The following is a 26830-nucleotide window of genomic DNA, read 5'->3' as shown; positions in this document are numbered from 1 at the left end:
AGAAAAGAAAATCCATAAAAATCATTATTGGGATAATTGGGGAAATCTAAATATACTGTTTATTACATGATATTATTGTATCTATGTTAAATTTCTTATGTATGATAATTATATTGTGGTTTGTACATAAATGTCCTTGCTCTCAGGAGATGCATGCTGAAATATTTAGGCATCAAGTGTCATTATGTCTCTAAATTACTTTCAAATGGTTCAGCGAAAGAGAGAAAAAATGTACAATACGTTAATGGTTGTACATGAAGAATATATGGGTGTTTGTTGTTCCTACAGTTTCAACTTTTCTGTGGATTTGAAAATTTTCAAATACAAAAATGGGAAAAATTTATAAATACCAGTAGAATAATATGCACACCTTGACAAATATTATTACTTAACTTGTTAGCCATGGTTCACTTCTCAATGCACTCTTGAGAAGGGTTTAAGAATACAGGTGCTAGAGTTAGACCCCTGGAGTCCCAGCTCTACTACTTAGGAAACATATGAGACATATGCAGACTACCCAGATTCTCTCTGCTCTAAAATGCATATCATAGGTTAAACCAGACAAAGTAGCCAGAATTCCCATTTTTTACTAAAGAAATAGTAAACCCATGGGGTGCATATAGAACTTATCCATAGGGTTGTTGGGAGAGTCAATGGAGAAAAATCCAAATAAAGTGCTTAGGACAGTACCCATCTCATAGTAAGAGCTCAATAAGATGTTAGCTATAATGAACGTTATAAGGATGTCAAAGAAGAAAAGTGCCAGTGTCTAAGGCACTGTATTAAGAACTGAGGGAATACAAATCAATAAGATGCCAAGTCCTCATTCTCAACAGGGTAAGTCTAGTAAGGAGAGACAGAAGTAAGCACAGATGTCTTCACAAGAGATGCAGGTAAAGGATACAGAAGAGGAAATGATCAATTACATAGTTTAAGAGAGTCAGAAACGGTTTTGGAAAGGAGCAGAAAGAAATCTACAAGACATCAGACTTTGTAATGTAAGAATTCATTAGAATATAATGAGGCATATTAAAGTATTTGTTTTTGTTAAAAATTATTGTAATTTGTTTTAGCTGGGGAGATGATGCTATAATTTCGAGGTTTACTGAGCAATCATCACAAAAGGCCAGCAAAATTTAATGTGACTACTCTCACTTCTTTTAGCAATCAAAATCCTTATGTTTAAAAGAGTCACTGATACATAATGAGTTGAGCCATATATTTACTATTAAAATAATGGAATCCCTTTTGTGACTATGCATAGATTTACAGGATGTGAGGCATTCGTCAGTTTGGCCTCCTGCTTTTTTAGGAAAACATTATTTCATTAATTGTTCTAAATTTATCTGATGAAGAACCTTAGGCAGAAATTTAGTAACAACCTAAATGACCATCAGTAAAGGATTGACTAAAAAAGTGATGGTACAATGGCCTCCCTGCCTCCAGTACTGTGGACTTCAACCAGGCCTGACCTGCGTTTACAGGCACCTCACTAACCCACGATTTGACCTTGCCATTCTCCTCCTTACGCTCACTCAGTCACCAACTCCCCAGCATGTTTACTTAGCTCATCGTAGTAACTCAAACACCAACACCACAGCTCTGATTTGACTCCTGCCTATCCCACCAGCCTCCTCTGCAATCACATCCACAAATACACCAACTAATTGCAGTTCCCAGAAAACAACATACTCTGATACCTCCATGCTTTTCCATGCAATGTCCTTCCTTCCATTGTCTGCTAGACTAATACCCATTCAGGCTTCAGTACTACTCAGATTAAACATTACTATCTCCGAGATTTGTTTTAGACCCTCATTCTGAGTTTGGAGTCCTTCTCAGTGCTGTCATAAAGCCTCTCAGTGTTTTCATATGCACACTTCTATCATAAATTATTTATATATGTTTATATTCATATATATATATATATACCATGCTATATTATCATTATTACAAAGTTATTTTCCTTATCTAGTTCCATTAGACTTTGAGCTCTTTAGTTCTCTTTTAAGATTTATTTATTTTAGAGAGCGGGTGGAAGCAGAGGGAGAGAGAGAATCTCAAACAGACTCCACACTGAGTGCAGAGCCCGATGCAGGGCTTGATCTCAGGGCACCCAGATCATGACCTGAGCCAAAATCAAGAGTCAGATGCTCAACAGACTGAGCCACCCAGGTGCCCCAACTCCGAGCTCTTTAAATACACCGTACCTGCTCTGAAATAGCATAGTCTCCTGGCAAAGACAGACATGACAGGCAAACAAAGTGTTAAGAGAATATAGAAAAAGGAATTTCTCTGCAAAGAGGTAAGGGTAGGAAAAGGCTTACAGGAGGAAATGTGAACTGAATCTTAACCGATGAGAAGGAATTCACCATGTGGATGGGTGTCGTGCCCTTCATTCAAGAACCAGCCGCACAGGCAAATCCAGAGACACATGAAGCAGCAGAGGATCTAGAAATACAAGGACAGTCCACTGTGATAGGGTCCAGCAGAAAATAGTCCTTCACAGTGAAGGCAGTGTCAGCCTGGAGGGCCTTGTCCTCAAAGAATCAGGAGTCTATCCATCATTGTGAACATCAATGGACTGTAAGCAGCAGATGCCACAGATTATATTTTATGTGTTTTCAAGCATGTAAATCGGTTTCTTTTTGGAATCTTAAGAGTTAAGATCTATGATCTGTAACATAGGTCATAAGACAGGCAAATTAAATATATTCATTTTCCCAGTAAGCTGTCCTTCCTGAAAAACCACAATCTGGTTATTAAGATTACATCCTATTTATCTTTTTTATCCATTGTATATAGACGTGCCTGGTCCTTATACCTTCAAAAGTGTGCTGAGCTGAGCTGAACCGGACAGGGCACAGTGGAAGCTACTGCACCGGGCAGAAAGATGCATAAGACACAGTCACCAGCTTCACGGAACTACCAGTCTGGCAGAACCAAAGACACAGGTCCACAAATCACCACAGTGTAGGGCAGTGTGAGACAGGCTCAAGGCAAATGTTACAACTCAATGTAGAGCAAGGAGAGGAGACCTCTCCCTGCTAAAGTAAGAATGCAGAGAAGGGAAGGTGGCGTCTAAGCCAGGACTTGAGGCAGGGCTCCTGTTGAATACGTTCAGTTAAGAAAGAATACAAACTTCCAAAATAAGTGTGGTCATTTATTCCTAACAATGATTCATCTTTAGTTGAATATTTGCTTAGAATTAGGAGTCACAGTGATGTAAAACAGAAAAACAACCAAAGGGGAAAAGAGGACGTATTGTTTGCACAGGGTGATTTCTCCCAGCCAAAATGGTAACTGGAAAGGATTTTTTTTATTTTCAAAAACTTAAAACGAGTAGATAACATTTCAGCCAACATGTAACATAGTATTTTTACCTCTCCCACAATCTTCATATACCATTTAAAGTTGATCCTCTATGGACATAGTAGCGATGATTATCAATGCTGACTGAAGCAGCTGACTGACGGGGAGGAGTAAGGTTCGTGTAGGACACTGGTGGAAAGATCATCAAATCACAGCCTGGGTCCCGCTCAGATCTCGCCCCCCGAGCTCCAGACCCATAATCCAACCACATACCACACCCTCCACTGCAGAGTCTCACAAGCCCCCCGAACATACCACATCCAGCGTGGAAGTCGTCATCTGCACTTTCTTCAATGTTCTCTAGGTCACTAAATAACACACCAGAAATTTGGGCGTCATCCTTGGTTCTATCTTCCTCATTCCACAACCATCATCATCACCACCAGCCACCATTTTACTGAATGTGAATTAACATCGAGCCAGTTACTGAGCCAAGTGCTCTGTAAGCATTTTCACCTTTGATCCTCATAAAAACCCTCTGACGTAGGGCTCTTAACTATATTTTCACAAGAAAGAAGCTATTGTGCAGAAAGGTGAAGTAAGTTTCTCAAAGACACAGTTCCTAGTGGCAAAAGCCGCCACACCAGTGGTGGCTGTCTGCAACGCCCGAGTGCCCCACCACCGTCCTGAGGCTGCGTGCCTCTCCCTCTCTCCCTTTTTAAAAGTACCTTTCAATCCCTATCCTTTTCTCCGTTCTTACCTCTACTACTTAAGATAAAACCTAATTTCTCAGGTTTACTGTAATAGCCTAGAATCCTGAGCCTCAAAAAGCTATTCTCTAAACTGCCAATCAGGAAAACATTCAGAAATTAGCCCCACAACCTATAGTGCCTACAGGTCCCAGGCATTTGCCCTGAAGGAGTGAGCCCCATGGCAAAATGGCGTACGTACTTCTTCCAAACGGGACAGCGGCTAAGCAACTGCAGCCCACCGATTCCTTGCAGTAATGCAGGACTACTGATTTTTCAACAAAGCCTGATATCCATGTTTCCTGTCAAATACTGGCAACTATCTCAAGAAATGTTAAAATACTCTGTGAACGAGACTAAATTCACCTGTATGCTAGATCTGACCTATTAGCACAGCTTATAACCTCTGAAATTTAATTTGATTATGTAATTTCCTTGTTTAACATCGTTACAATGTTCCTCTGCAACTTTGGGACAAAGGCTAATCTATTTAAGATGACATCGAAGGCCTTCCATGAGTCAGCCAATTGCTATTTCTCCCACTGCATCTCTTATCTGATGCCCTTCAAACACATACCCCATGCCAGAGCAAGGTGTTTACAATTCCTAGAATGTGCCCCCACACTCTGGCTTCTAAAGTTTCAATGCACCTTTCTGTCTTGCCAGAGTGCCCTTCACTTGACTTACTTATCCCTCAGGATTTAGTTGGGGCACTACTCCCATCACTCCTGGGCTGGGATCCTGCCCCCTGAGATATGCTTTTGCAGTATCCTAGTCAAAACACACCTCTCACCCAGTATTGTCCTAATATGTGGGCCTTCAACACTGACAGTGAACAACATGGATGCCTAGAGCTTCATCTTATCGGGATGATATCTGCAAGTGGTTATCTGTAGTACAGAGATAATCAAGAAGGTAATAGCACTCAATATATATAACTGTTCAATGAATGACTCAACTGAACACCACCAAGTCCATAAAATCTTCTTTGGTCCTCTCCAGCAAGAAGAGTCTCTTCCTCTGAACAACCTCAACTCTTCATCCCTAACCCTTTCCTACTTTAGAATCCTAGAAGGAATAAGAGACAATCATCTTACCAAATTAGCTCCTCACAAACAAGAGTCTATGTTTTACTAATCTTTGTATCTCTCCCGCACTTAACGTAGCTCCTTGCTTCTAGTAAGCTCTCAAATGTTTGTCAAATAAATCACAGTAACTCTGAATGTTCTAGTTCCTTTGGTTCCTTTTCCTTTGGTTAGCTAACGAAAACCATAGTCTACTCTGAGGTTTACAAATGGATATTGAGAAGTGGGAAAGGAATGGTTCAGAAACACAGACAGCTATTCAATGGAAGTTTTATTTTAGAAATGAATGATGTGAGAAATCTCCTACTTCTAACTGATTACTTTCAAAAATGGGCATATAGGGGCACCGGGGTGGAGCAGTCAGGTAGGTGTCCAACTCTTGACTTCAGCTTAGATCATGATCTCAGGTTTGTGGGATCTAGCCCCAAGATGGGCTCCACGCTCAGGACAGAGTCTGCTTGAGATTCTCTCTCTCCCTCTCCCTCTGTGCCCTACCCCCACACTCTCTTTTTCTCTAAAATAAATAAATCTTTTTTAGAAAAAAAGATGGGCATATAAACAAATGTATTTAAAAACATGCTATACTGTGAGTATTAAGATGGACCCTAGTCAAACACTAGGGTGTTCTAAGTATTCTATATATTGTTATATCTTGTTTTCTCTATATATTCTATATATTGACCACACACTAATAACAGCAAACATTTATCAAGAACTGTTCTGCATGAGGCACTCATGGCCAGTTGGTAAGTCACAGGAATAGGTCCTGAACCTAGATCTGTTGGTTACAAAGCCCACATTCTACAGTTGACCCTTGAACAACATGGGGATTAGGAGTGCCAACCCCCATGCAGTCAAAAATCTATGTATAACTTTTGATTCCCCCAAAACTTAACTACTAATAGCCTATTGTTGACTGGAAGCCTTACCGATAACATAAACAGTTTAATGCTGTATGTATTATATACTATATATTATATACTGTATAATGTATTCTTACAATAAAGCAAGCTAGAGGAAATGTTAAGAAAATCATAAGGAAGAAAAAATACATTTATAGTACTGTATTTATTTTTTAAAAATCCATGCATAAGAGTACCCATGCAATTCAAACCGCTATTGTTCAAGGGTCAATTGTACTTTTCTTTGGCATTGCCTCCTTAACCTCAGCCATAGCTCTGCTAGTTCATCCTATAACTCTTACCAATTATAAGATACATACACTGTGATTTTTTGAAGTCTCCCTGAACAAAGAAATTCCTTAACTTTTATTTCTAGCACTATCATATTTTTCCCCAAATGTTTTTATTAAAATCCTCTCTTAAAAACATTTTCTAAGACATGTGATAGTATCTTTCACCTATCAATGTACATTGTCTTCTTGGCCCCAATTCCGTTAAATAGAATTTCACCCAAATTTTCCACTAAAGTGCCATAAGGGTGATTCGTTAAGTGACATTATTCACTTCCAAAAATATTTTATTTTTTAATTTTTAAAGATTTTATTTATTTATTTGACACAGAGAGAGAGAGATAGCAAGAGCAGGAACACAAGCTGGGGAGTGGGAGAGGGAGAAGCAGGCTTACCGCTGAGCAGGGAGCCCAATGTGGGGCTTGATCCCAGAACCCTGGGATCATGACCTGAGCCGAAGGCAGACACTTAACGACTGAGCCACCGAGGCGCCCCCCAAAAATATTTTAAACAAGGAACCTTTTATGTACCAAAACAATATAACATAAATACTCATAGGTCCTATTATAACATCTTATATATTTTATACAATAAAAATATTTCTTACCTGAATTTTTCCAAGGAGAATTAATGAATATGAGATACAATTCCCTCAGGTTAATGATAGGCTGGTGTTAGTAATTTCATTTGGTGAGGTTTTTTTTTTTTTTAATTTCCTTCTTTAAGTATTAAAAATATAAACTGTCCTTTAGGTTAGAATGGAGGTCAATTTATTACATTCATAAGACAGGAGAAAGGAAATAAACTGAAAGGAAAAAGTTTAATGTAATAACTGAAAGAAAATGAACTTATATAATTATATAATTATGAACAGAATAAACACATAAAAAATATAGTTTTCCCCCAAATAGGCAACTCAAAAACACAACTAATGTTAAGTTTTATTGATAGCTCTGTAAAGTTATTATTAAAGGTTATGCCTTTCAAGACATAGATTAGCCATAATTATTTCAAGAAATATGTTCATCTAACCTTTGAGCTGGCACCTTATCCTGGCTATTCTCTGCCTTAAGACGTAGAAAGCTGCAAAACAAATGTCCAAAAAAAGAAATTCCAGATCTTTTCTCTGTAAGGAGGCTGGACTTGGGTATTTAGCAACTTGTTACATTCCCGGAGACTTAACACATATTCAACGCTCAGTGCTTTTCTGAAACAAAAAAAAAAATCTAGGACATGTTTAAAATAGTAATATTTTAGTCACCATTTTGTCATTCAAAAACATTTTGTAACAAAAATATTAACCAATAATTGAAGTTGTGCTATTCTTTCATAGTCCAAATTCTAAATCAGAGTATTTCAGACCTCTTGCGGCACTGTACCTTCCAATCCAATTTTTCATTTTCAGAATATTAGTTTTGGTTCCAAGAGACGGTATCCTTTTATTTAAATGAGTGTTGGACAAAATATCTGAAAAAAATTAAAACTTTGGATCAATTAGTAACCAAGGCTGGCAGTTTTTTAGTTGACAGATCTTTACTTACCTGTTTCTTACATACTTTGTATTCCCTTTTCTCTCCAACTTTGAGGAGGAAATGTTAAGGTTTGTTTTTTCTTTCCTTCCACAGCATTTTCTTCTTGCATGGCTGCTTTGGTTGTCAATAGCAACAAGAATTACCGTGAAAGCTCAGCCATTTCACTTGGAGATACATAAATAACCCAGTTTAACGAAAGGAAATGGAAGAAACTTGAAACAATACTAATCATGGTTAGGGTTTGACCAGCCTAGAGGTCCTACAGGTAAGGGAAGAGATGATTTATTACTTCTCTGTGAATTAACACCTTCCCTCTTTAAAGCATAAAATATCCACTTTTATTTTTGATTTGTGCATTTATTTGCATAAGTTAAAATTAGTTGAATGGAGCCTTCTTTGGGGTAATAGCAGAAGAGAAATAGTCCAAGACCAAATTGATTCAATTGAAGTAATAATTTAACTATTGATCCAGAATGATTGTTCTGTATTTTTAAAGGCACGCATATTGTTATATATACATATATATATATATCTGCTTGTTAGAAGTTTTTTTTCCACATTGGTTTGGTTCATAACAAATTAGTGTTTTGTATCTATTGTTGTTGATGTTGTTAACTTTAAAAGAACTCACCATATCTTGATGTTGACACATTTCTTAAAATAGAACAACGAAATATATCAGGTACAATCTTAGCAAAAAGCTGAAAATGAATCAAAGCATAAACTGCAAATTACATTCTGGATCACATATTAAGGAAAATTGCTTATGGTTATAGTTATGGATTAAAAGGGAAAAATATAAAAGGATACCGTTTCTTTAATACTCTTTAGTTGCCAATTTTGAATAATCAAATTTATCAAGAAAAATATATTAAATGATTTTAAATAAAGGTAAACAATAAAGAATAGCAAACATCATTATTTTCTAACTAGTTATATTAGTCCTAAGCAGCCAAACAGTTCTGTATAGTTTATTTTTGTTTTATAATATCTTAAAGTTGGGTCACATTTCTCCTACTTTATATAAATCAGCCTTGACACACACAGATTTAGTAAATTTTATGATATCAATATGTATATCCATTAAATAAGATTTCTAGCATGAAATTTTAGCCCATGTCTGTTTTTAAATTTGCATTTTAAAACTATACAAAACTGCATTTTAAATCAAAGCGATGTTAAACCCAGAGTAGATTATTTCCAGGAAGCTTCTGGAGTCTATTCTCTATTGATGCATAAGGAAATTTTCACAGGCAGCGGTCACCACAGTTTTTGTGAAAGCTGCCCCAAGTAAATGCCCTACATGTATTTTTTATGGTATAAACCCCACTGTGAGAAGCACTAAAATAGGATTCATCAGTAGCAGATAATATAGAAAAATCTGTCCCATCTTCTCCTGATAAGGTTTCTCACAGCCACAGTAGTGAACACATGCAACATTGACAGCAAAGCCACTCATATTCTAGAGTCTAGAACTCTCTCCTGCGACTTGCCCCAGAACCACTGCTTCAGTTCAGCTGAATGTTGATACTATGCACTTTGCTGAGGGTTCTCAGTGATATCAGGCATGGTTAAAAATAATAAGCACTCTGATGATTTTATGAAATTGTGAGTAATATAATCTAGAGAAACTAAACTGTTTGGAGATTAGTGTTCTAGCCTGCAAAACACAGGTCTACAGATTTGAAATCAATCCTGGGTTTTTGGACATGAAAAAAATGAGAGATAAGAAAACCCGAAGGAACTGGGCCCATTTATTATCCAAAGGTATGCCTATCTTCTAGTATATAGTTTACTGTAAATTTAATTATAAAATGCCCAAATGTTAGGCCAAGCATAACCTTTGAAAAGGAAATAATGAAATGCCCCAGATTAAGAAGACAGATAAGGAGTCACACAAGCCTCTTAAGCAAAGAGCACAGCACGACATACGCACATTTTCACAGGTAACAAACGCCAGGTACATGCATGAAAGGGAAAGGTCTCGCCTGACACTGTCCTTCTCCCTCTCACCCCTAATAGTAGTAGCTTTAAAAATTTCTCCACACCCCAACCTTAAATTTCACGCTTTATTTCTCCTTGTCAAAAATGTTTATATTAGCCTGGCAAACTCTGTTCTTAGACAACTATCCGACACCGGGCATTTAAGACACCAACATCGAGGACAACAGATCCCATGAATAGCATTTTAAGTAATTTGGATGATCCCAACTTTCAAACCACTACTTTTTAAGTATTAGAGCTACAGAATTCATCAGAATCCAACAGAAGATTAGAGAACAGAACATTTAACACATCTACAAATCATTTCTTTATAGTTTTCCCCCAATCCCCCAAATAGTTTTAAAAAAAAATAATTCTGCCTTAGTTGGGAAAAACTATACATGGGAATGTCTTAATTCTTGGCCATACATAGATGCCAAGATAATATGATGAATCTTTTAATTCATCAATGATTTTAAAACTCAATCCAAATCCAAGGGACAAAGGATTTTGAAACCACCATTATCTATGTGAAATACCATGAAATATTTATGTAATCATATGAACATGGGACTATTTATCCAGTAGAAACTATTACCCTAGTAATATCTGATTTAAAATCAGCTCTAAATACCCATGCATGTTAAAAAAAAAAAATACAGCTAAGTGTGAGCTGCAATTTGTGTTTTTCTATTTGCTATTTGTTGGCATGCAAACATTTGGCAGGTAATTACTAAGTACCTACAAATCTTAACACTGAAATAAAATAAGAGTACCAAAGGCTTTAGAAAAATATTTTGGGTGGCAGGAAGCTTATATTTGGATAGTCTATCTGTGGAATTAGTTTCTGTAAATGTCGCAACACATACCTTTGACCATTTAGGGATCTCTCCTAGAAACTGAGCTTGAGAACTCTAATGTATGAAAATAAGGCTAAGGATTTTTGAAAAACAACATTATTTTCGGCAAAGTAAGCATAAATCCAGAAATTTCCAATTGTTTCTTCCTTTGTGTATATCAGTACAAATTTAAACCATGATGACCTATTTCCTAAAATCTCACCATAAATCAATAATATCTATAAAAGGCAACCCTAAACTTGTGATCTGATGATGTTACAACAGGAAAACATGTCAGTTCTGGAGAATTTTTATCATTAATCTACAGAATGGTTAAAAAGATACTGACCAAATGAAGTGTTCAGTTTTAAAATTTAATTGACTCTAGATTGTCCACATGCAAATAACTGATGGCAAATCCTTTGTCTCATATTGGCTCTCCCATGACATCTAGTACATACCAAGGATGTCTCTCCAGTCTTTAGTTAGCGTACGGCAGAAAATGAGGGTTTCTAATAAAATACAACTAGAAAAATACTTTTTTTCTCCAAAATCAACTACTATATTCTAAAACTAAGAAACTGTTTTGCCTATTCATATCTTTTTCCTTCCATAGTAACAGTAACAAGTTCACTTAACATTGTTTTATTAGACTAAGAACTAAAATTGTTGAGAGAATCTATGAAAGAATATGGAATGAACACATAGATATCTGTCACTATTTTACCACACATAATAAAATTTTATCCTATCTGGACTTTAATGTATTCCTTTATGCTGGCTTTATTAGTAATTTTATTAAAAATTCCATTATGACCATAATTATCTCTTTAATTATGTACTATTAATTGATTAAATCAGAAAACTGAAAAGCTTAAAGCATTAAAATATAAAATTTATTTAATTTGATATTATTTAACTGAACTCTATACTTTGTAACAAATCAATTTTTAGTAACTGGGTGTACATCTTGCAACTAATTTGCCCTGGTAGATTCCCAAGGATGCACTGTCAATCACATTAGGCTATGCTACTAGTATTTTTTTATGGTTGTACTGACTGATATCACTTTGAAATTTTTTCAAGCCAAATTATTTTGGCTGCATTCTATTATCTTTGATAAAGATCATTTATTTGTTCACATGAAAAAATAGAAGGTCTTGGCTCTAGCAATGTAAATTCCTTAGCTCCCTTCTAGGTTGACTGACACAGGGTAACAATTCTCGGCACCGGTTCGATTCCTGGTTGGTGCAGATCTCTGAGGAGAGGCATTCAAAGCCCCCTTCTTTGCTTCTCCCAAGGAAATGGGGTACTTCCTGGATTGGTGCCCTCTTAAGACACACACTGAGCTCTCTCAGAGAGAGAGACTATCTGAGGACATGTGTGTATCAGGGTTTCAGATTCCATTGCCCCTGGGACTGCATGACTGCAGGAGAATCAGTGCTTCCTCACATCCCAGTGAAAAGGAGTTAAGTTTGAGACTGGTTAGGAACATGAAGAATACTCACCACAGATTCTGCTTTGAGTCTATTCAGGCCTAAGTGGCTTATTTAAAGCAACCCTTCATGAGATTCAGGGGAACTGGGATAACAACCAAGGGTCATTTTGGCTCCTTCGCATATCTGTAACAATCCAGAGCTCTGGGGAAATGAGCACTGGTCAAGGAGTTTGTTGTTCCTGGGTTCACTGGCCCTATTTCATGGAACAGCTCAAGTAGGATAAATGATGCCTGGAAGCAATGTTTGTGCCTCATCTCTTATCCCAAGCCGTAATTTGCTTAGAGATGAATAAGACCATAGCAAAATGGTGATGAGCTTTTATACTGATATCCAATGAATACAAAAGTAACTCAAAAAAATTGATATAAAAAAAAATTCTCCCACTGATTTATTTGCAGAACCTCCTTATACTGGACCAGAGGAGACATCTATCTACACTCCATTCACAATGCCTCTGGATACCAACTCTACCAACTGTTGACTGATGTTTAAATTACATAGGAAGGAAGGAAAGAAAGATAAAGAGGGAGAGGAGGAGAGGAAGAGGGAAAGAGAGAGAGAGAGAGGTAGGCATGGGGTAGACTTTAATAATACAGCAAACTTCAGGATGTTGTTAGTGATCCTAACTTAAAATTGTCTTTTCTAAACTGGAATTTGCCATAAAGCCCTAAAGAGTTCACGAATCACAGATATTCTCGGCTGGATTGAGCGGAGATATCAGAAAGCTAAGTATGTAGATAATGCTTCTTAAACTTCCCATGAACTGCACTTTTAGAGTAGGGAGCCTCATCTTAGATCAGAGCATCTTCTATGAAATAGCTTTGTAAAACCACCACCGGCTTCATGACAGAAATGTTGCTGTGGCCCCTTCCACTCGACCATTCACTCCCACTCTGTGAAGGACCACATGAAAGTCTTCTTCCAGAACTACATGTGGGAAAAGCCATAATTTCCCCCAACTAACTGGTCTGATTTTCCCCTAACAAACATCATGAATTATATGAGCAATAACACTTTTCTTTTTCTGTTGGCTACCAGAAGCTAACAGCCAAATGATAAGACATAGTTAGGATCCTATGCTGACGTATCTGCATGTTAATAACTCTCCTCCTGACAGCTTACCTTTTATTCTACCCTTGTCTTTTTTTCTCCCCTAGCCCTTGTTAATTCTGTTTTCCTATTTTATTGCATGCATTCCTGAAAGCCACTTCATATCCTTCCCCAAACAAAGTAGAATATAAACAAAGAGAAATGAAGAAACAAATTCTATTTCTCTTTCAAACTATCTTCTCAAGGAATCAAAAATAAAAAGTGGCTGAACAGAAGGTTTCCACTGTGTAATATCATCCATGATTTAATCTCCTTTAGGAAGTAACATATTTTATAGAAGATGATTTATAAAAATGAGTTCTTCAATTACTGTACTTACATAAAAATAGGATGTCCCTACAACTCTCCCGCATCTAAATGTATATAACAGTGATGATGACTATGCAAAGATATTGACTGCAGCACATTTCATAAACCAAAATATTGAAAATCACCTAAATATGCATAAATAGGGATTTTTAAATTAGTTAGGTATTTAAAGGGATGAGTCAAGTTTACATGAACTGATAAGGACTGGTCTCTAAAATGTAATATATGAAAAAAATCTAAAAAAATAAAATAAAATGTAATATACGATAAAGAAGATACAGAATAGTTCTTACTTTATGCTATCAATTTATAAACAAGGACAATTCACAAATGCTTACAAATCTCTGCAAAGATCAATAGGAAACAGTTCCTGGGGGTTGGAACTAGGTGTCAGGAAAACAGGGAAGTTAGAAAGACTTAGCTTCACTACCTTCTCTCTTTCTTCGAGTCTTTTAATTTTTCACTTAGGCATGCATTTATTTTGTTAAATAAAATGATTTTAATACATAATTAAGATAAAGATTAGAATCACTAATGGAAAAGTTATGCCTCTACTGTTTTCAAGTCACTTTATTAAAGTATTCTGACACAACAGTATTTAAATATTTCCTGAAAATCTTTTATCATAACAGGTGTCCCAAAAAACTTTATTCAGATACTAAACTTCTACATAATCCTAATAATAAAAAAGAAAATCCTCTATAGAAAGTGATAAAAATTATGATACAAGTGATACAAATAAAAGGTCAATGAATTAAGCAATTCCTAAAATAATGTGTAAATCTTTCTTACAAGAAAAAGGACCTCACATCCATAAAAAATACATAACCAATTGTCAGGATGTCAGGCGGAAATCCTGGCAAATGGACAAACCGCACTCCATTCTTCCCAATATGAGCCAGTTGCCTCTGTTCCAAGAGGAAACAGATGAAAAAGGGGGTCAAAGGTCCTTCACTGACCTACCAGAGGGACTTTTGAGGGAAAGAGTAGGGATCAGAGTATCCTAGAACCAAGCAACAGATCAGATTCTGGATATGGAATTGCCAGAGCTTTAAGTCAGCATTCCAATCCAGTCTTTTCCATTACTATTTACTACCAAGTAAGAAACCACTGGCCAGCTGGTCAAAACCACAAATGTATATGCCATTCGATCACACATAAAAAGTTATCTTGCAGAAATACTAGAACACATCCAAAACAATATTTCTTCATTGTATATTTCAAGGTTACTTATTTTAGAATTGTTTGTATTAGTAAAAGATTAGAATCAACACAAATGTCCATCAATAAGAAACTGATTAATAAACTATGGTATAGCCATGCAGTGGAATACTACAAATCCATAAAAAAAAAAAAAAAAAAAAGTGACCAGGCTCCTCATGTACTGATGATAAAGAAAGCTTTCCAAGATACATTGTTAAGGAAAAGAAGCAAGGTACAGAACAATGTATACGGTATATCTTTCATTTGTATAAAAGAGGGTAGAGAAGATACAGAAATTTGCCCATTGGTATGTAAAATCTTTCTGAAAGGTACACAAAAAGCTGATAATATTCATTGCTCTGAGGAGGGATATTTGAAGAAATAAATGCATTTTCTCTTACAAAGTAAAAATTTTTAAAAGATTGATGGGAAAAAACTTTAAACCTGCATCCAATTGGTGGGAAAGGGGTGAGAATATCTGGGTGTGGTGGTGAGGAAGGAGGGGGTAGTAGTGAGGATTAGGCCATCAGAACCCTCCTCTCCTTCCCTTTCATCTCCACCACGATGAAGGCCCAGCCCCCATGATGAATACCTTCCATTACTTATTGAGGGACGCTGCATACAATCACTCAGCATCACTGGACTATTGCTTTAAAAGCATGCAGTTGAGTTCAATGGACTCGAAATGCACACAACATGAATTCTACAGATAAAAAGTACCCTTCAAAAATTCTATTACACTTGCTATAACAGGGACTAAGGGAGGAAAAACACACCTGTTTTTCAAAGCTTATCCGACAGTTTTCAAGTAGAAACGCAGTGTTGCCTCGTTGGCAGCCGTGAGTGCGTGCGTGTACTCCCTCACTTTCTGCAGCAGCACATCTCTGTGGCCGGTGTTTGAAGGCAGATCTAGTGCTGACCCTGCAGCGCCTGGAGTGTTTCCCTTTCCGTGACCTGACCTCCCAGCTTAAGAAGTACTAACATTTCTAATCCATAAAGGTTAAGACCTTCCCAGATTAACTTTATGAGGGGATCTTAGGAAATGAGTAGATCTTAAAAGTATTATATAAAGATCAGTTCCAATAGGAGAAAAGATGAAGGAACAAAGTAATTTCTGTGAAACTTAACTTTCAAAACTACACATACTCAGAACTACCTGTTTGAGAGGTCAAACTTCTTCAACACTGATTTTAGTTTGGAATCTGCATTCCAAGACCACTGGAAGTTACTGAAAGTACATGGTGTTCTTAAATAAGCTTTCCATGGAAAGTGGTAGTTGAATAATATTAATCAAAAACTTTACTTCTTGAGGATTTGGAGATGCAGGTTTAGTGCTAAAAGTAGTTATAAGATTGTCCACTGCCTTGTTTTTATTCCTACCAGAAAAAAAAAAAAGGAACCAGAATCTGCATTACCACCCCCAAAAACAGAGAAGGAAGCTAATCACATTAAGACAGTGAAGTGTCTCAGCTCCATTAAACTGGCCCCAAGACCTGCTGGCCATCTTCGACATGGCTCTGGGCAGTAAAGCCCACTTGAGACCCCCAGTTACTCCTGGAGTAGGTATGATTATATGGGTATAAAGAAGGTTTACCTATAAAATACTAATTCACATTCAATGAAGGTGACCATAGTTGTTGACTACAAATGGAAAGGCATTTACCAGGAATAACCTCTCTGTGAGGGAACACTATATATGGTCTTTAAAGCCAATTCCAGTATTTCTCATTTACTCTTGATTATTTTAAAGAGAAGTGTTCAGAATCTAAATAATCAAAGAAAGGTATAATTTACATAATTTTGTGACGAGGGACAGGAAACCAGTATAGGGAGCAAAAAAAATAATAAATCGTGTTCCACTGTCACGATTAAGTTTTTGAACCCAGATGCAAGTAACAAATGAAACATGAAATTTAAATGTTTCATTGACAAAATCAAAATCTCTGTTCAAACTAATTACCTTTTCATTTGAAATATGGAAATTTAACAATTTGCTCTTCAGTCTTTCAACAGTCCACAGTCCTAAACCAGTAATATATATTATCCAGCAAAATTATTTAACAACTACAAAACAGTTTCAGAATAAATTACTGCTTCTCTGTCCCCCTGTTGCACTAACTTATACATTTATTTAACATTGATAAGAATTCAAAAGTTTCACTTTCCCTGACAATTGTACAGTTGTAGCCTTTGGAGGGGGGAGGAGGAAATGAGGTTTAGAACTAATAAAGCAAAGTCAAACTCTAGGTTTAAGTTTTACATCTTTCTAAATTTTTCAGAAAAATATATCAGAACATCTGCATTTTGCCTGGTTTTAAGGAAAAATGATACAAAAATCACCCTAATTCACATAATTTCATTCAGAAACCACAAATTGCTTAGTGACAGCCAAAGAACTCAGAAACTAAATAGCTTTATTGAAACTGGAACTTGCCGTATTTTCAATTTTAATCTTCATACCTCTAAAAAGTGCCTTCAACAGAAACACTACTGTCATAGCCACATACACAGCCAAATCTGTAAACAGAAAAACAACCATATAGAAATATAATATTTAGATCCTCTATACTCTTTCTACATTAAGGAAGCTCTTTAAATAACTAACCAGGTATAAAAGTTAGTGACACTCACGTGTCCCAAACTGCTTGTTAGTTAAGAGTTGGTTCCATAGCATATGCGGTTTTGTTTTTTTTTTTAATAAAATACACAAACCCTGAGAAATCTTTTTTACACAGATCTCCACTTGGTAGGAGAAATTGTTAAAATCATTAAAGTGAAGTGTACCATTAATATGATGGGAAAGTGAAGGAATAGAATAATTACAGAACAAGAAACAAGTATTTTGTAACAATCTGAGTAATTAAGGTGCCCTGTGCTGTAAATATGTAACTATCAGTGCGTTGTGATTCTCATTTTACCACAAAGAGCCACATCAATAGTTGATAAAGCCCAAGACAATTAGAAAATCAAGTTTTAAATTCTCAATGTGTAGAGACCTGTTTATGGGTCAAGAATGGAGGTGGGTGGGGGTATGGGTAAAATAGGTGATGGGGATTAAGGAGGACACTTGTGATGAGCACCGGGTGTTGTATGTAAGTGTTGAATCACTATATTGCACATCTGAAACTAATATTATACTGTATGTTAACTAATCATAATCTAAATAAAAGCTTAAAAAAAAGAATATAAAACAAAGAATCAAAGGATAGAAAGAAGGCAAGGGTATGACCTCTAAAAGAACTATGAAAACACAACCTGCCTGTTTTTGGACTAGGTCCTGCTTTCTGCAGCCAGGCAGGAATGTTAGGATAGAATGTCAGGTGGCACAGCAGGAAGCAGAACACAGCTCCTATGCTTGTCTGGGTAGCATCCTTCCTTCCTCAGTCCCTGAGGGAAGGATGAGAAGTCTGGCTGAATGCAGCTTTGTGGCTAGACACCGTGACCAGGAGTGGAGGCTGAGCAATACGAGCTCCCTGCAAAGTCAACTGGCCTCTCCAAACAAGGCCATGGAAAGGGGAGTAGCAAGTGAACATGAAACACAGCATGTTCTATGTCAATACATCTCTTTGTCTCACAGGAATAGGGTCAAAATGTCTTACATATGCTCGACCAAATGGATTAAACACCAAAGGGTCACTGCACTAGGGCATGAGATATGATAAAAATATATATATATATATATATATATATATATATATATATATAATGAGGGTATGGTCTCCCCCACTTACACATCTTCTAAGGGATAAATTGGGAGGTTCTGTGTCTAGGTGGAAATAGCTTCCTTTTGCTTTGCTGTGCTAATTTGAAGGAAAATTCGTAAGTGAATCATTCAGAAAAACAAGAACCAGAACTTTACTAAGGAAAGGAGAAGGCTCCTTACGGGTAAGGACTCTGAAATGATCTAAGGGTCAGAAAGACAAAAACAATTTTCACATTAAATTTCCCAGAAGGTCTTTGGAATTTTTATAGGTAGTCCATTACCAGGTGTAAGAGTTAATGAACAGCAAGGCATTTTTCCTTGAATAAATGTAGTGACAAAAGTTTCAATTTCATAAAAGCTTCCTTTAAAAACTAATCAGGAACTTTCCGTTTGTCCCCAGCAAGCTTCTGTTTGGTGGTGGTCTTCCTACTTTGAGCTGACCTCTGGCCCCTACATTCCTCTACCTGTTTATAGCAAAACAAAGACAGGGGAGCTCTAAGCTGACAAGAGACATTTGTACCATCTGAGATTCTGAAAACACACACACACACATACACAAGGAAACATCCATCTTTGAACTCGTTTTTACAACTCTGCCATCTACAATATTAATGGTAAAGATCCACCTAGCTTTTTTTTAATTTAAAGGCATTTTACTTATTGTAACATGGAGAGCCTTAGAATCATCATTTTTATTTTGGCAGTAAAATGCAAAAATACATTTATCATGCCTAGAAAACAAAGAATCTGATAGCATGGGTATGTCCCATCCCATAACACTCTTTCAAAAGCAGTATTCCTTTATATTTCTTTACTTTCATCAAACACATACATAGCATTTACTCTGTGCCAGGAACTGCATTAAGTGCTTTACAAATAACTCATTTACACCTCATTTACGGTCCTACGAGGTATTACACTATTTTATATCTATTTCAGAGATGAGGAAAATAAAGCACAGAGAAGTTGAATGATTTGCTCAAGGTCACACAGCTAATAAGGGATGGAACAGAAACTTAAACCCAGGCAGTCTAGCTCGAGTCCATGTTCCCCTCCATTAGGTTGCCTCTCAAACTTTCACCAAATCCAAGCTGAGATGAACTGTGATTTGTGCAAGATCATCTTATACGTTTTTATAGCATTACCGTTTCAATAACTGACTTATCATTGTTATAGCTTCCTCAGAATCTCAAGGAGTACAAAGAAAGAAAAGATAAATACTATCAAATACTATGCTTCACCACTTTACATTCTGTTAGAAGCAAAACGAAGTATAGAAGATAATGAAACAGTGTCTCATCTCTGCTGGGAAAGCTAGTCTGCTAGGAACTTACTTGGATGTTTAAATTCAGTAAGGCCACTGTAACTTGGAAAGGTCTTTATGCTTGTTCAAATTCAGACTCACCCAGCTCGTGTATACCCGAGAAAATTTAATTACGTGTTAAAAGACAGAACAGCTCTGAGAGGTTCTTTCTGGGGAATTCCACAGTTGATGAATCTCTCAGAGACAGAGGAATTTTTTTATAGGGCATCTGGCAGAGCGCGTATGTACTCCTACACCCCTACACCCCGACACCCTGCCTCTGCCGACTGCTCTGGCACTCTGCCACCAGAGAAGGTGTGCCCCACTGTGCTCAGGGCCTTCTGCCAGAGCAGCCTTTTCCTAGGTAGGGCTGGGGTACTGTGCACACCCCAAAGCACTTCAACCCTCCTTTTGGGAGTGCCCTGCCAATTAAGACAGCAAAGGAGGAAATTACCTCCATTCCTGCAAAGAAACTACTCCTTTTTTTTTTTATTTGGGAACAGTGTGTGTGTTGGGCCACCCTTTGATTATCAAAGCCGGATTGCTCTCCAAACTCCAGCCCTGTGGCCTCCAGCTGTGCAAATACTGCTGACAACGCCATATAACTGGCAGATGACGACTCCACCAGGTACCATTCTTCTTTTGGACCATCTTCCCTTAAAAACAATTAACCAGTCAGGCACGGCAGCTTTGCCTAGTTCTTTTTGTTTACTGGAAACTGGAGTTAGCATCATTTCCCCTTATAAAAAGAGGCAATGGCCTAACCGTGCAAAAAGTCTGGCCCAGTGGCTTACAGGTAATAGACAAACCTTAATCTCCTTTCCCTTTCCATATCCAACCAGGGATGTTAACCTGTGACCATTACTCTCACTCCTCCGCAAAGTTAAAGGCAGATATCATGCACAATTCTTAAAGATGAAAACAGCTGTGGGAATTCCTAGCTTTCCTGAAATTAAATCTACCCAATTGCTCCCACCGTCAACACATCTCTAAGGCAGGCTCCACCCTGTCCAAGGCAGGCTCCGCCCTGTCCAGCTCCAGCCTTCTTCACTTCACTTCTCTTTTCCTCTAAGCTCCTTTCTCATGAGCAATAAAACACTGGGATGTAAGGAACCCAACTTCGTTCCCATCATCTCACGAGACACACCGGCCTAGCACAATGCCCCAGGAATTCACTTGATCATTACGGATTCTCTCGTAGGGGAGGTGGAATACAGTTTTGAGATCCAGATAAAGTTGCGGGGAACAAATTTCTCAAACTTCCATGATGTGGCTCTGATTTCTACCACTAAAATATCCATGGAAAAGGTAAAAATCAGTATTCTGATTTGGCATTTATTACATGATGTTGATTACTTCTAGAACTTAAAAATAATGTTTTTTCAGAGGTGTTATTTGATTATGGTGGGTGGTCCATTTAGAACACAGTCAATACAATCTCACTTCAAAAAAAAAGGAAAAAAAGGTTTACAAATAGGCCACTTTCCACAACAGGTATGGTAAAGATTTTATTAGTGCTAGAAGGTTCGGAGTCTGTTTAGTGTAAATATAGTCTAGACTCATTATCTTACCCTCATCTCCAAGTCTGGAGCACAGAAAAGAAAAAGCCTGTTGAGAAAATAGGAGCTGGAGATTTTGGGGACAGATGCCACAATAAGCATAGTAGGTGGCTCTCTGAATAACAAAGCTGGCACCTTACTGACTGCTGGCTCAGTTTGAAAAGGGGCAGAGTAAGGAGTCAGGAACTGAAAACCCCCCTGTGGGAACCACACCACCAAGACTTGCTCAGTAATGAGCCCACTGATGTGCAGAGTGAAGCCATGTATGATGGTGGAAAGCCGCACCTCCCAGGGAGCTGAAGTCCCCGGGGATGATACTCACGCTGACACTGTCCCCAGGACCGGCGGGCCCAGCCCCAGCAGCAGTCAATTCTTCCACCATAACGACACAGGCCAATTGACGACACTATTTGCCTGGGCCACCTACCAAACAAAAAGATTCAAAATAAATAAAGACACTATTGAAATTAAAAATATTTTCCTGTTATTATTGTTTTTTTAATTTAAATCACGCCCAACAATCTTCAATGAACTCATTCATGCCTGCAGAAATTTAAGGATAAAACACATTCAGGAAAACAGTTCTGCTGTGATCTAATTCCAAATTTCAGAGAGTTAAACACACACACATACTCTACACACTACACACAGGAGTAGAGGCAAAGGGAGGGGAAGATCCTTTCTTAAATGGAAACAGCATCAGCTAAAACCAAGAATTCTCAAGGCTGACACTCACAGGGTGGTTTCTGAAGCTTGAAATGAAACAGATTCCTCAAAGACCCACACCTGTTACTTGGGGGAAAACCAGTTTTGACTGATTTATCATAAACTGAAAAGTATTAATATGACATGTCAAAGCAGAAAGAAAAAAAATCTGCCTTTTATTTCTGCCTTGGAAAGGGGCACAAAGACGGGACCTTCCTCAAAAATCAAATGAAACAGACCTCTTTCCAAGATATGACTCTTTGGCAGAAAATGTTCCCAGAAAAAATAAAAAAGTATAAATAAAACCAAGAGGAGTTTAAAGTGTAGCTAACATCTCAAGTGTCCTTGTGGTTTGAAACTTCTCTGCATCAACAATTCATGTTATCTTCCTCACTCATGTAAATAAGGACTAAAAGTATTCAATTTCAGTATACCAATTTATCCACCAGATTCCACTTTCACACCTTATTTGGTAAATCGTTTCTTTGTTTAGATTCACACCTGACTTTTTAACCCCAGAGGATCAATATTTTAATTGGCTGTTTTAAAATTACAGCTACCTTAAAATCTTATGCATAATCATGTGATTTCTGTATTTCCTATTGCAAGTGTGTGTGCCAGAAATGCACAACATACCCGAATGCGAGCAAAGAATTGCTTTAATAAAATAAAATAGCCTCTGGCCGCTACCCACATTTTCTTAAAACACTCCTGATCTTTCCAATTCCCGTTTCTTTTATCTCCCCTTATGCCCGCAAGCCCAAAGTACAAAATAACCCCGAACTCTCTATTTCCTCCCACCAGGTGGTAAACAAGTGATTGCGCTTTTCCTCCTCAGCGCTCCACTGGATCCCCTCCGTGTTCCCCTCCAGGTTCAAGAAAGCCAATCAATCGTGGAACTGATTCGTTCCAAGATTACAAGTAACACAGGTGCGGCTGTCTTTAGGGCTGCGGAGAGGGATACTTGGCGGGGTCAGGGCGGGGGTGGGGGGGGTCTCTGAAAGAGAAAGACTGGATGGATGGCGGTGTGACCCGGGTTAAAATCTCTCCCGGCTGCTCCAGCCACGTTTCTGCGCGAGCAGCAGGGATCGGCGCTCGGGGCGGGTCTGGTCTCTAATTGCACGGAGGTGGGGCAACCGAGCACGCCCTCCTGACCAACAGACACACACAAACACACTCACTCGCCCGAGCGGATCCGCGGCGGGGCAGAGAGCGCCGCGCGCCGCCGCCAGAGGAGCGGCTGAGTGACAGCGGCGACGGAGCCCGGGGTTGTTGGAACCTGCCAGAGCACGCTGCAGCCAGGCTCGCCCGAGGTCTCGGGAGCTGTGTGTGCGTGCGTATCATACACAAACACGCACGTAGCGCTCCCCCTTCTCAGTCCTTATTTTGAGTCCACCTCCCTCAAGAAAGCCAAGTGCGGAGGCAAACGGGTCCTCCCTGGAAGCCCAATCGCTCCTTCGCCCCCACCCTTTGTGTGAGCGGCCCTGACAGCGTCGAGCCGGGCTTTTGCCCGGCCACCTGGAAGTTTCCCAGCTCAAAGAGCCGTCTAAATCACACCCGAGAGCTTCCTGGCCAAGGGTGTCCTGCGCGTCACCTCGGCTTAGGAGGTCAGCCCGCGCCCTCCCAGCCGAGGTGCGGGGCTCCAGGAGCCTTCCTCCTCCTCCCCTGGACCTAATTCCCGAGCCGGGAGCCGCGGCTGGGCTCCGGGACTCGCAGGAGGCGCCTTCCCCAGCCTCAGGAAGCCAGCCACTGGTTGCGAGAGCGGTTCGACGGCTCTCCTCCCGCCGACGCCGTGCGGTGGCCCAACTTCTGGCCTGGGAGACGCCTCCCTGGCCGCGCAACCCGGCGGGGAGAGGGGACCCCAGCACCGCAAGCGCGAAATTAGCGCTAGAAGGAGAACAGGGCGCCCCGTGGCCCAACTCACCTCACGTCGAACTCGGCGGCCGCCTGCAGGTAGAGCGAGGAGCCGAGCACCAGCGCCAGGAGGAAATCCATGTCGGGCGGCGAAGGGCGGGCGGCAGGGCCGATGAGCGCGGGGAACAGCTTGGGGGTGCTGGGCGCGGAGGAGAGGCGCGCTTGTCCCCGTGGCTCCCGGAGGAGTGCGAGCGCCGCTGCGAGTGCAGCTGCTGTCGGAAGAGAGCGGCGCGGCGCGCAGCCGGAGCAGGTCTGCGACGCGACGCCGGGAACCCCCTCTGGCTCCCTCCCCTCGAGGGGAGGTGCTGCAGGGGGAGCTGCGCCGCCCGCGGGGAGGGGCGCAGGGGGCGGGGGGCGCGCGTGCGCCTGCCTCCCCTCCCTCCCAGCCCGGGGCCGGGGGTGAGGGCCCTAGGCCCCTAGGCGGGAAAGCTCAGGAGCCGGAGCGCCGAGGGAAGCGGCGTCTCTTGAGGGCCAGCCAAGTGGGGCGAGCGCCAGGCTGCGAGGAAAGTTGCAAGCCCGGCCTGGGCGAGGGAACGCAAGGCGCCCAGCAGGAAAGGGTGAGCCGGGGAGGGAAGGGGCCCGGGGCATAGGTTCGCGCTCCGCGGGTTCCGCCAGAACAGGTGGTGACTGCAGGGGCGAGCCGTGGCTTCCACCGGGGGGAGGGGTGAGGGGGTGCGGAGAAGCCGGAGACGGGAGACGTTTCTGGGGCTGGAGAGGAGCAGTGTCTGCATTTAGTGAAACCACAGCACGACTGCACGACTTGGACAAATTAGCAAAGGCAAACTCCGGGAGTTTGCTTCTCCCGCAGAGTTGGCAAAGGCTTATTTTTTATTTTGTAACCAACCGAAAAAAATGTTTGGCTCTCCAGTCGAGTTTTGTAGAAGAAACGTGCAGACTGTTTCTATCTCTGCCAGCTCAACTTCGAGCACTCTAGAAGGGTAGCAAGGGCCGCCCCTTCAGGGCACGTGCAGGCCGGAGAGGGCGGGCTGTAACTACTTAGCAGTCTGTGGTGTCTGATCTTGGGGAGATCATTTAGAAACCATTTTAAAAATCATTGTTGTTGCAGAGCAAAAAATATTGTACTAAGACTGTTCAAATGAAAACACACAACAATCATCCTAAAATGCACGTGAAAACATATATCCATTGAGTCACCTCCCCTCTCAAACCCTGTCCCAATGAGTCCCCGGTGCAGAGATGTGCCATCTCTCAGACCCCTCAGACCTAATCTTCTATTCTCTCTCTTCCCCTATCCCATGACCTTCTTGCCTTTCTCCCAGACTCCAGGCATGCACGCCCCTGCCTTTGCGCCAATGACTGGCTGATACTTATTCCTGGACCCAGATATCTGCATGGTTCACATTCTCAGTTCCTTCAGGCTTTGCTCAAATGTCGCCTTTTTGAGGAATCCAACCGTGACCACCCAAACTTAAAGTTGCAAACCGGCCCCCTCAGGATGCCCCATGATTTGGTCAGCTTTGTCTTTTCTCCATACCACTGGTCTTCCAGCATCCTATATAATTTATTTCTTGTTTGTATGTCTTCTTTCTGCTAGAATGCAAACTCTTCAAGGGAGTTTCTTTGTTAGTGCCTAGAACAGTGTCTGGCATGTAGTAGGTGCTCATAAATGTTTGTTGAATGAGTCTGTTATATTACGAACTTTTTTCTGTCTTTATTTTCTTTTTGAGGTTTCTCCAACTTCAAATTTTTAATGGAAAGTTCTGTGGCAGTGTGATCTCACTATCCTGATTTCTTCGTGTGTATAAAAACAGGAATTTTATGCAAGAAAAGGAAAAAATAATGGTTTCAACTTAAACGACTCTTTGATTTCCAAGTTGTTTTCTGTTAGCAAAACAAGTTTCTATTTTAATCTCAGGAAATATCCATGCCAATTCAGGCTTGGGACATTATTTTAGGCAAACAGCTTGGTGTCATCTATTTCAGATCTTTCTAATGAAGTCCAAAAATGTAGGAGTCAAAATATTTTTTCTTCAGAAAATCAAATTTTTGTAAGTGTAATGTAGGCTTAGTTCCAGGCTCCAGTGGCTACTCCTTAGCCATTTCCTTTGTTTGTTGATTCCCGGGTTGGATTTGCAAATAAGCCCCACCAGAGCAACAGATGATTATCAAGAAAGGGCTAACCTATAGGCTAAAAGCTGGAGATAGAAGGAAAGGAGGACAGGTGATAGGTGAAAATATGACAGTATCTGAAGCAAAAGTGTAATGCCCTATCGGCAGGCCTTTTAACATTTTTTTCCATATCTTTTTCTTTGGCTTAGAAAACACTCCATTCATCTTCCTTCTTCATTTGGACACTCTCCACTTGCCCTTTGGGTCCAAGTTTAGCTGACATTTACCCAGGAAGCCTTTTCTGATTTTTTGCTCGGCTGAGACTTTTGTGGTATAATTACAACACTATGCATCCCATATTGTAACTCCTAATGCAGTGTGTTTAATGCATTGCTTCTCTACCACTCTGAGTTCTATGAGACAGGGTACAAGGCCTGGCACAAGGCTTCAATTCAGTAAATATTAAATGTTGGATTGGATTGAATTGAATTCTTCCTGGTGAACTTTAGCTTCTCGCCTGAGTAAGCAGTAGCTGATTATATCAATCTTTGTTGAATCATGGAATGAGGAGACTCTAAAGGAATTCCAAGGTTAGTATGCTGCAGTTATGACCACCATTCCAGAAACAAGGTGACGTTCCCATGGGAGTGCCAATTACTGTCTCAGTCTTGAAAACAAACAACCAGATCAAAACAGTTTGCTTTTCACAATACCTGTACTTTCCTAATAGGACAACTTTTTGGTTAGGTTTTCCACCCGATAA

The 26830-nt window shown here is 39.7% G+C and overlaps 1 protein-coding gene across 4 annotated transcripts in view; it reads right to left on the bottom strand.

The window, feature by feature from the left end:
* The window catches only part of NPNT (nephronectin), a 79762-nt gene extending 55494 nt beyond the window's left edge, over positions 1-24268 (bottom strand). For 2 of the 4 annotated variants that reach the window (XM_032400948.1, XM_032400946.1), the window contains exons 1-3: positions 24008-24268; positions 21701-21801; positions 7371-7421 (exon numbers count right to left, since the gene is read on the bottom strand). In XM_032400948.1, the coding sequence (XP_032256839.1) occupies positions 7371-7421; positions 21701-21801; positions 24008-24078 (223 nt within the window). In that variant the 5' untranslated portion in view covers positions 24079-24268. The remainder of the gene's footprint in view (positions 1-7370; positions 7422-21700; positions 21802-24007) is intronic. The other 2 variants (XM_032400949.1, XM_032400947.1) reach the window with 1 other exon arrangement.
* Positions 24269-26830: the final 2562 nt, after the last annotated feature.

This window comes from Phoca vitulina, unplaced genomic scaffold (assembly GCF_004348235.1).
Source record: "Phoca vitulina isolate PV1807 unplaced genomic scaffold, GSC_HSeal_1.0 scaffold3, whole genome shotgun sequence".
NCBI lineage: Eukaryota > Metazoa > Chordata > Mammalia > Carnivora > Phocidae > Phoca > Phoca vitulina.
Note: the sequence above shows the minus strand (reverse complement) of the source record. Positions and strands in the feature narration are given on the sequence as shown.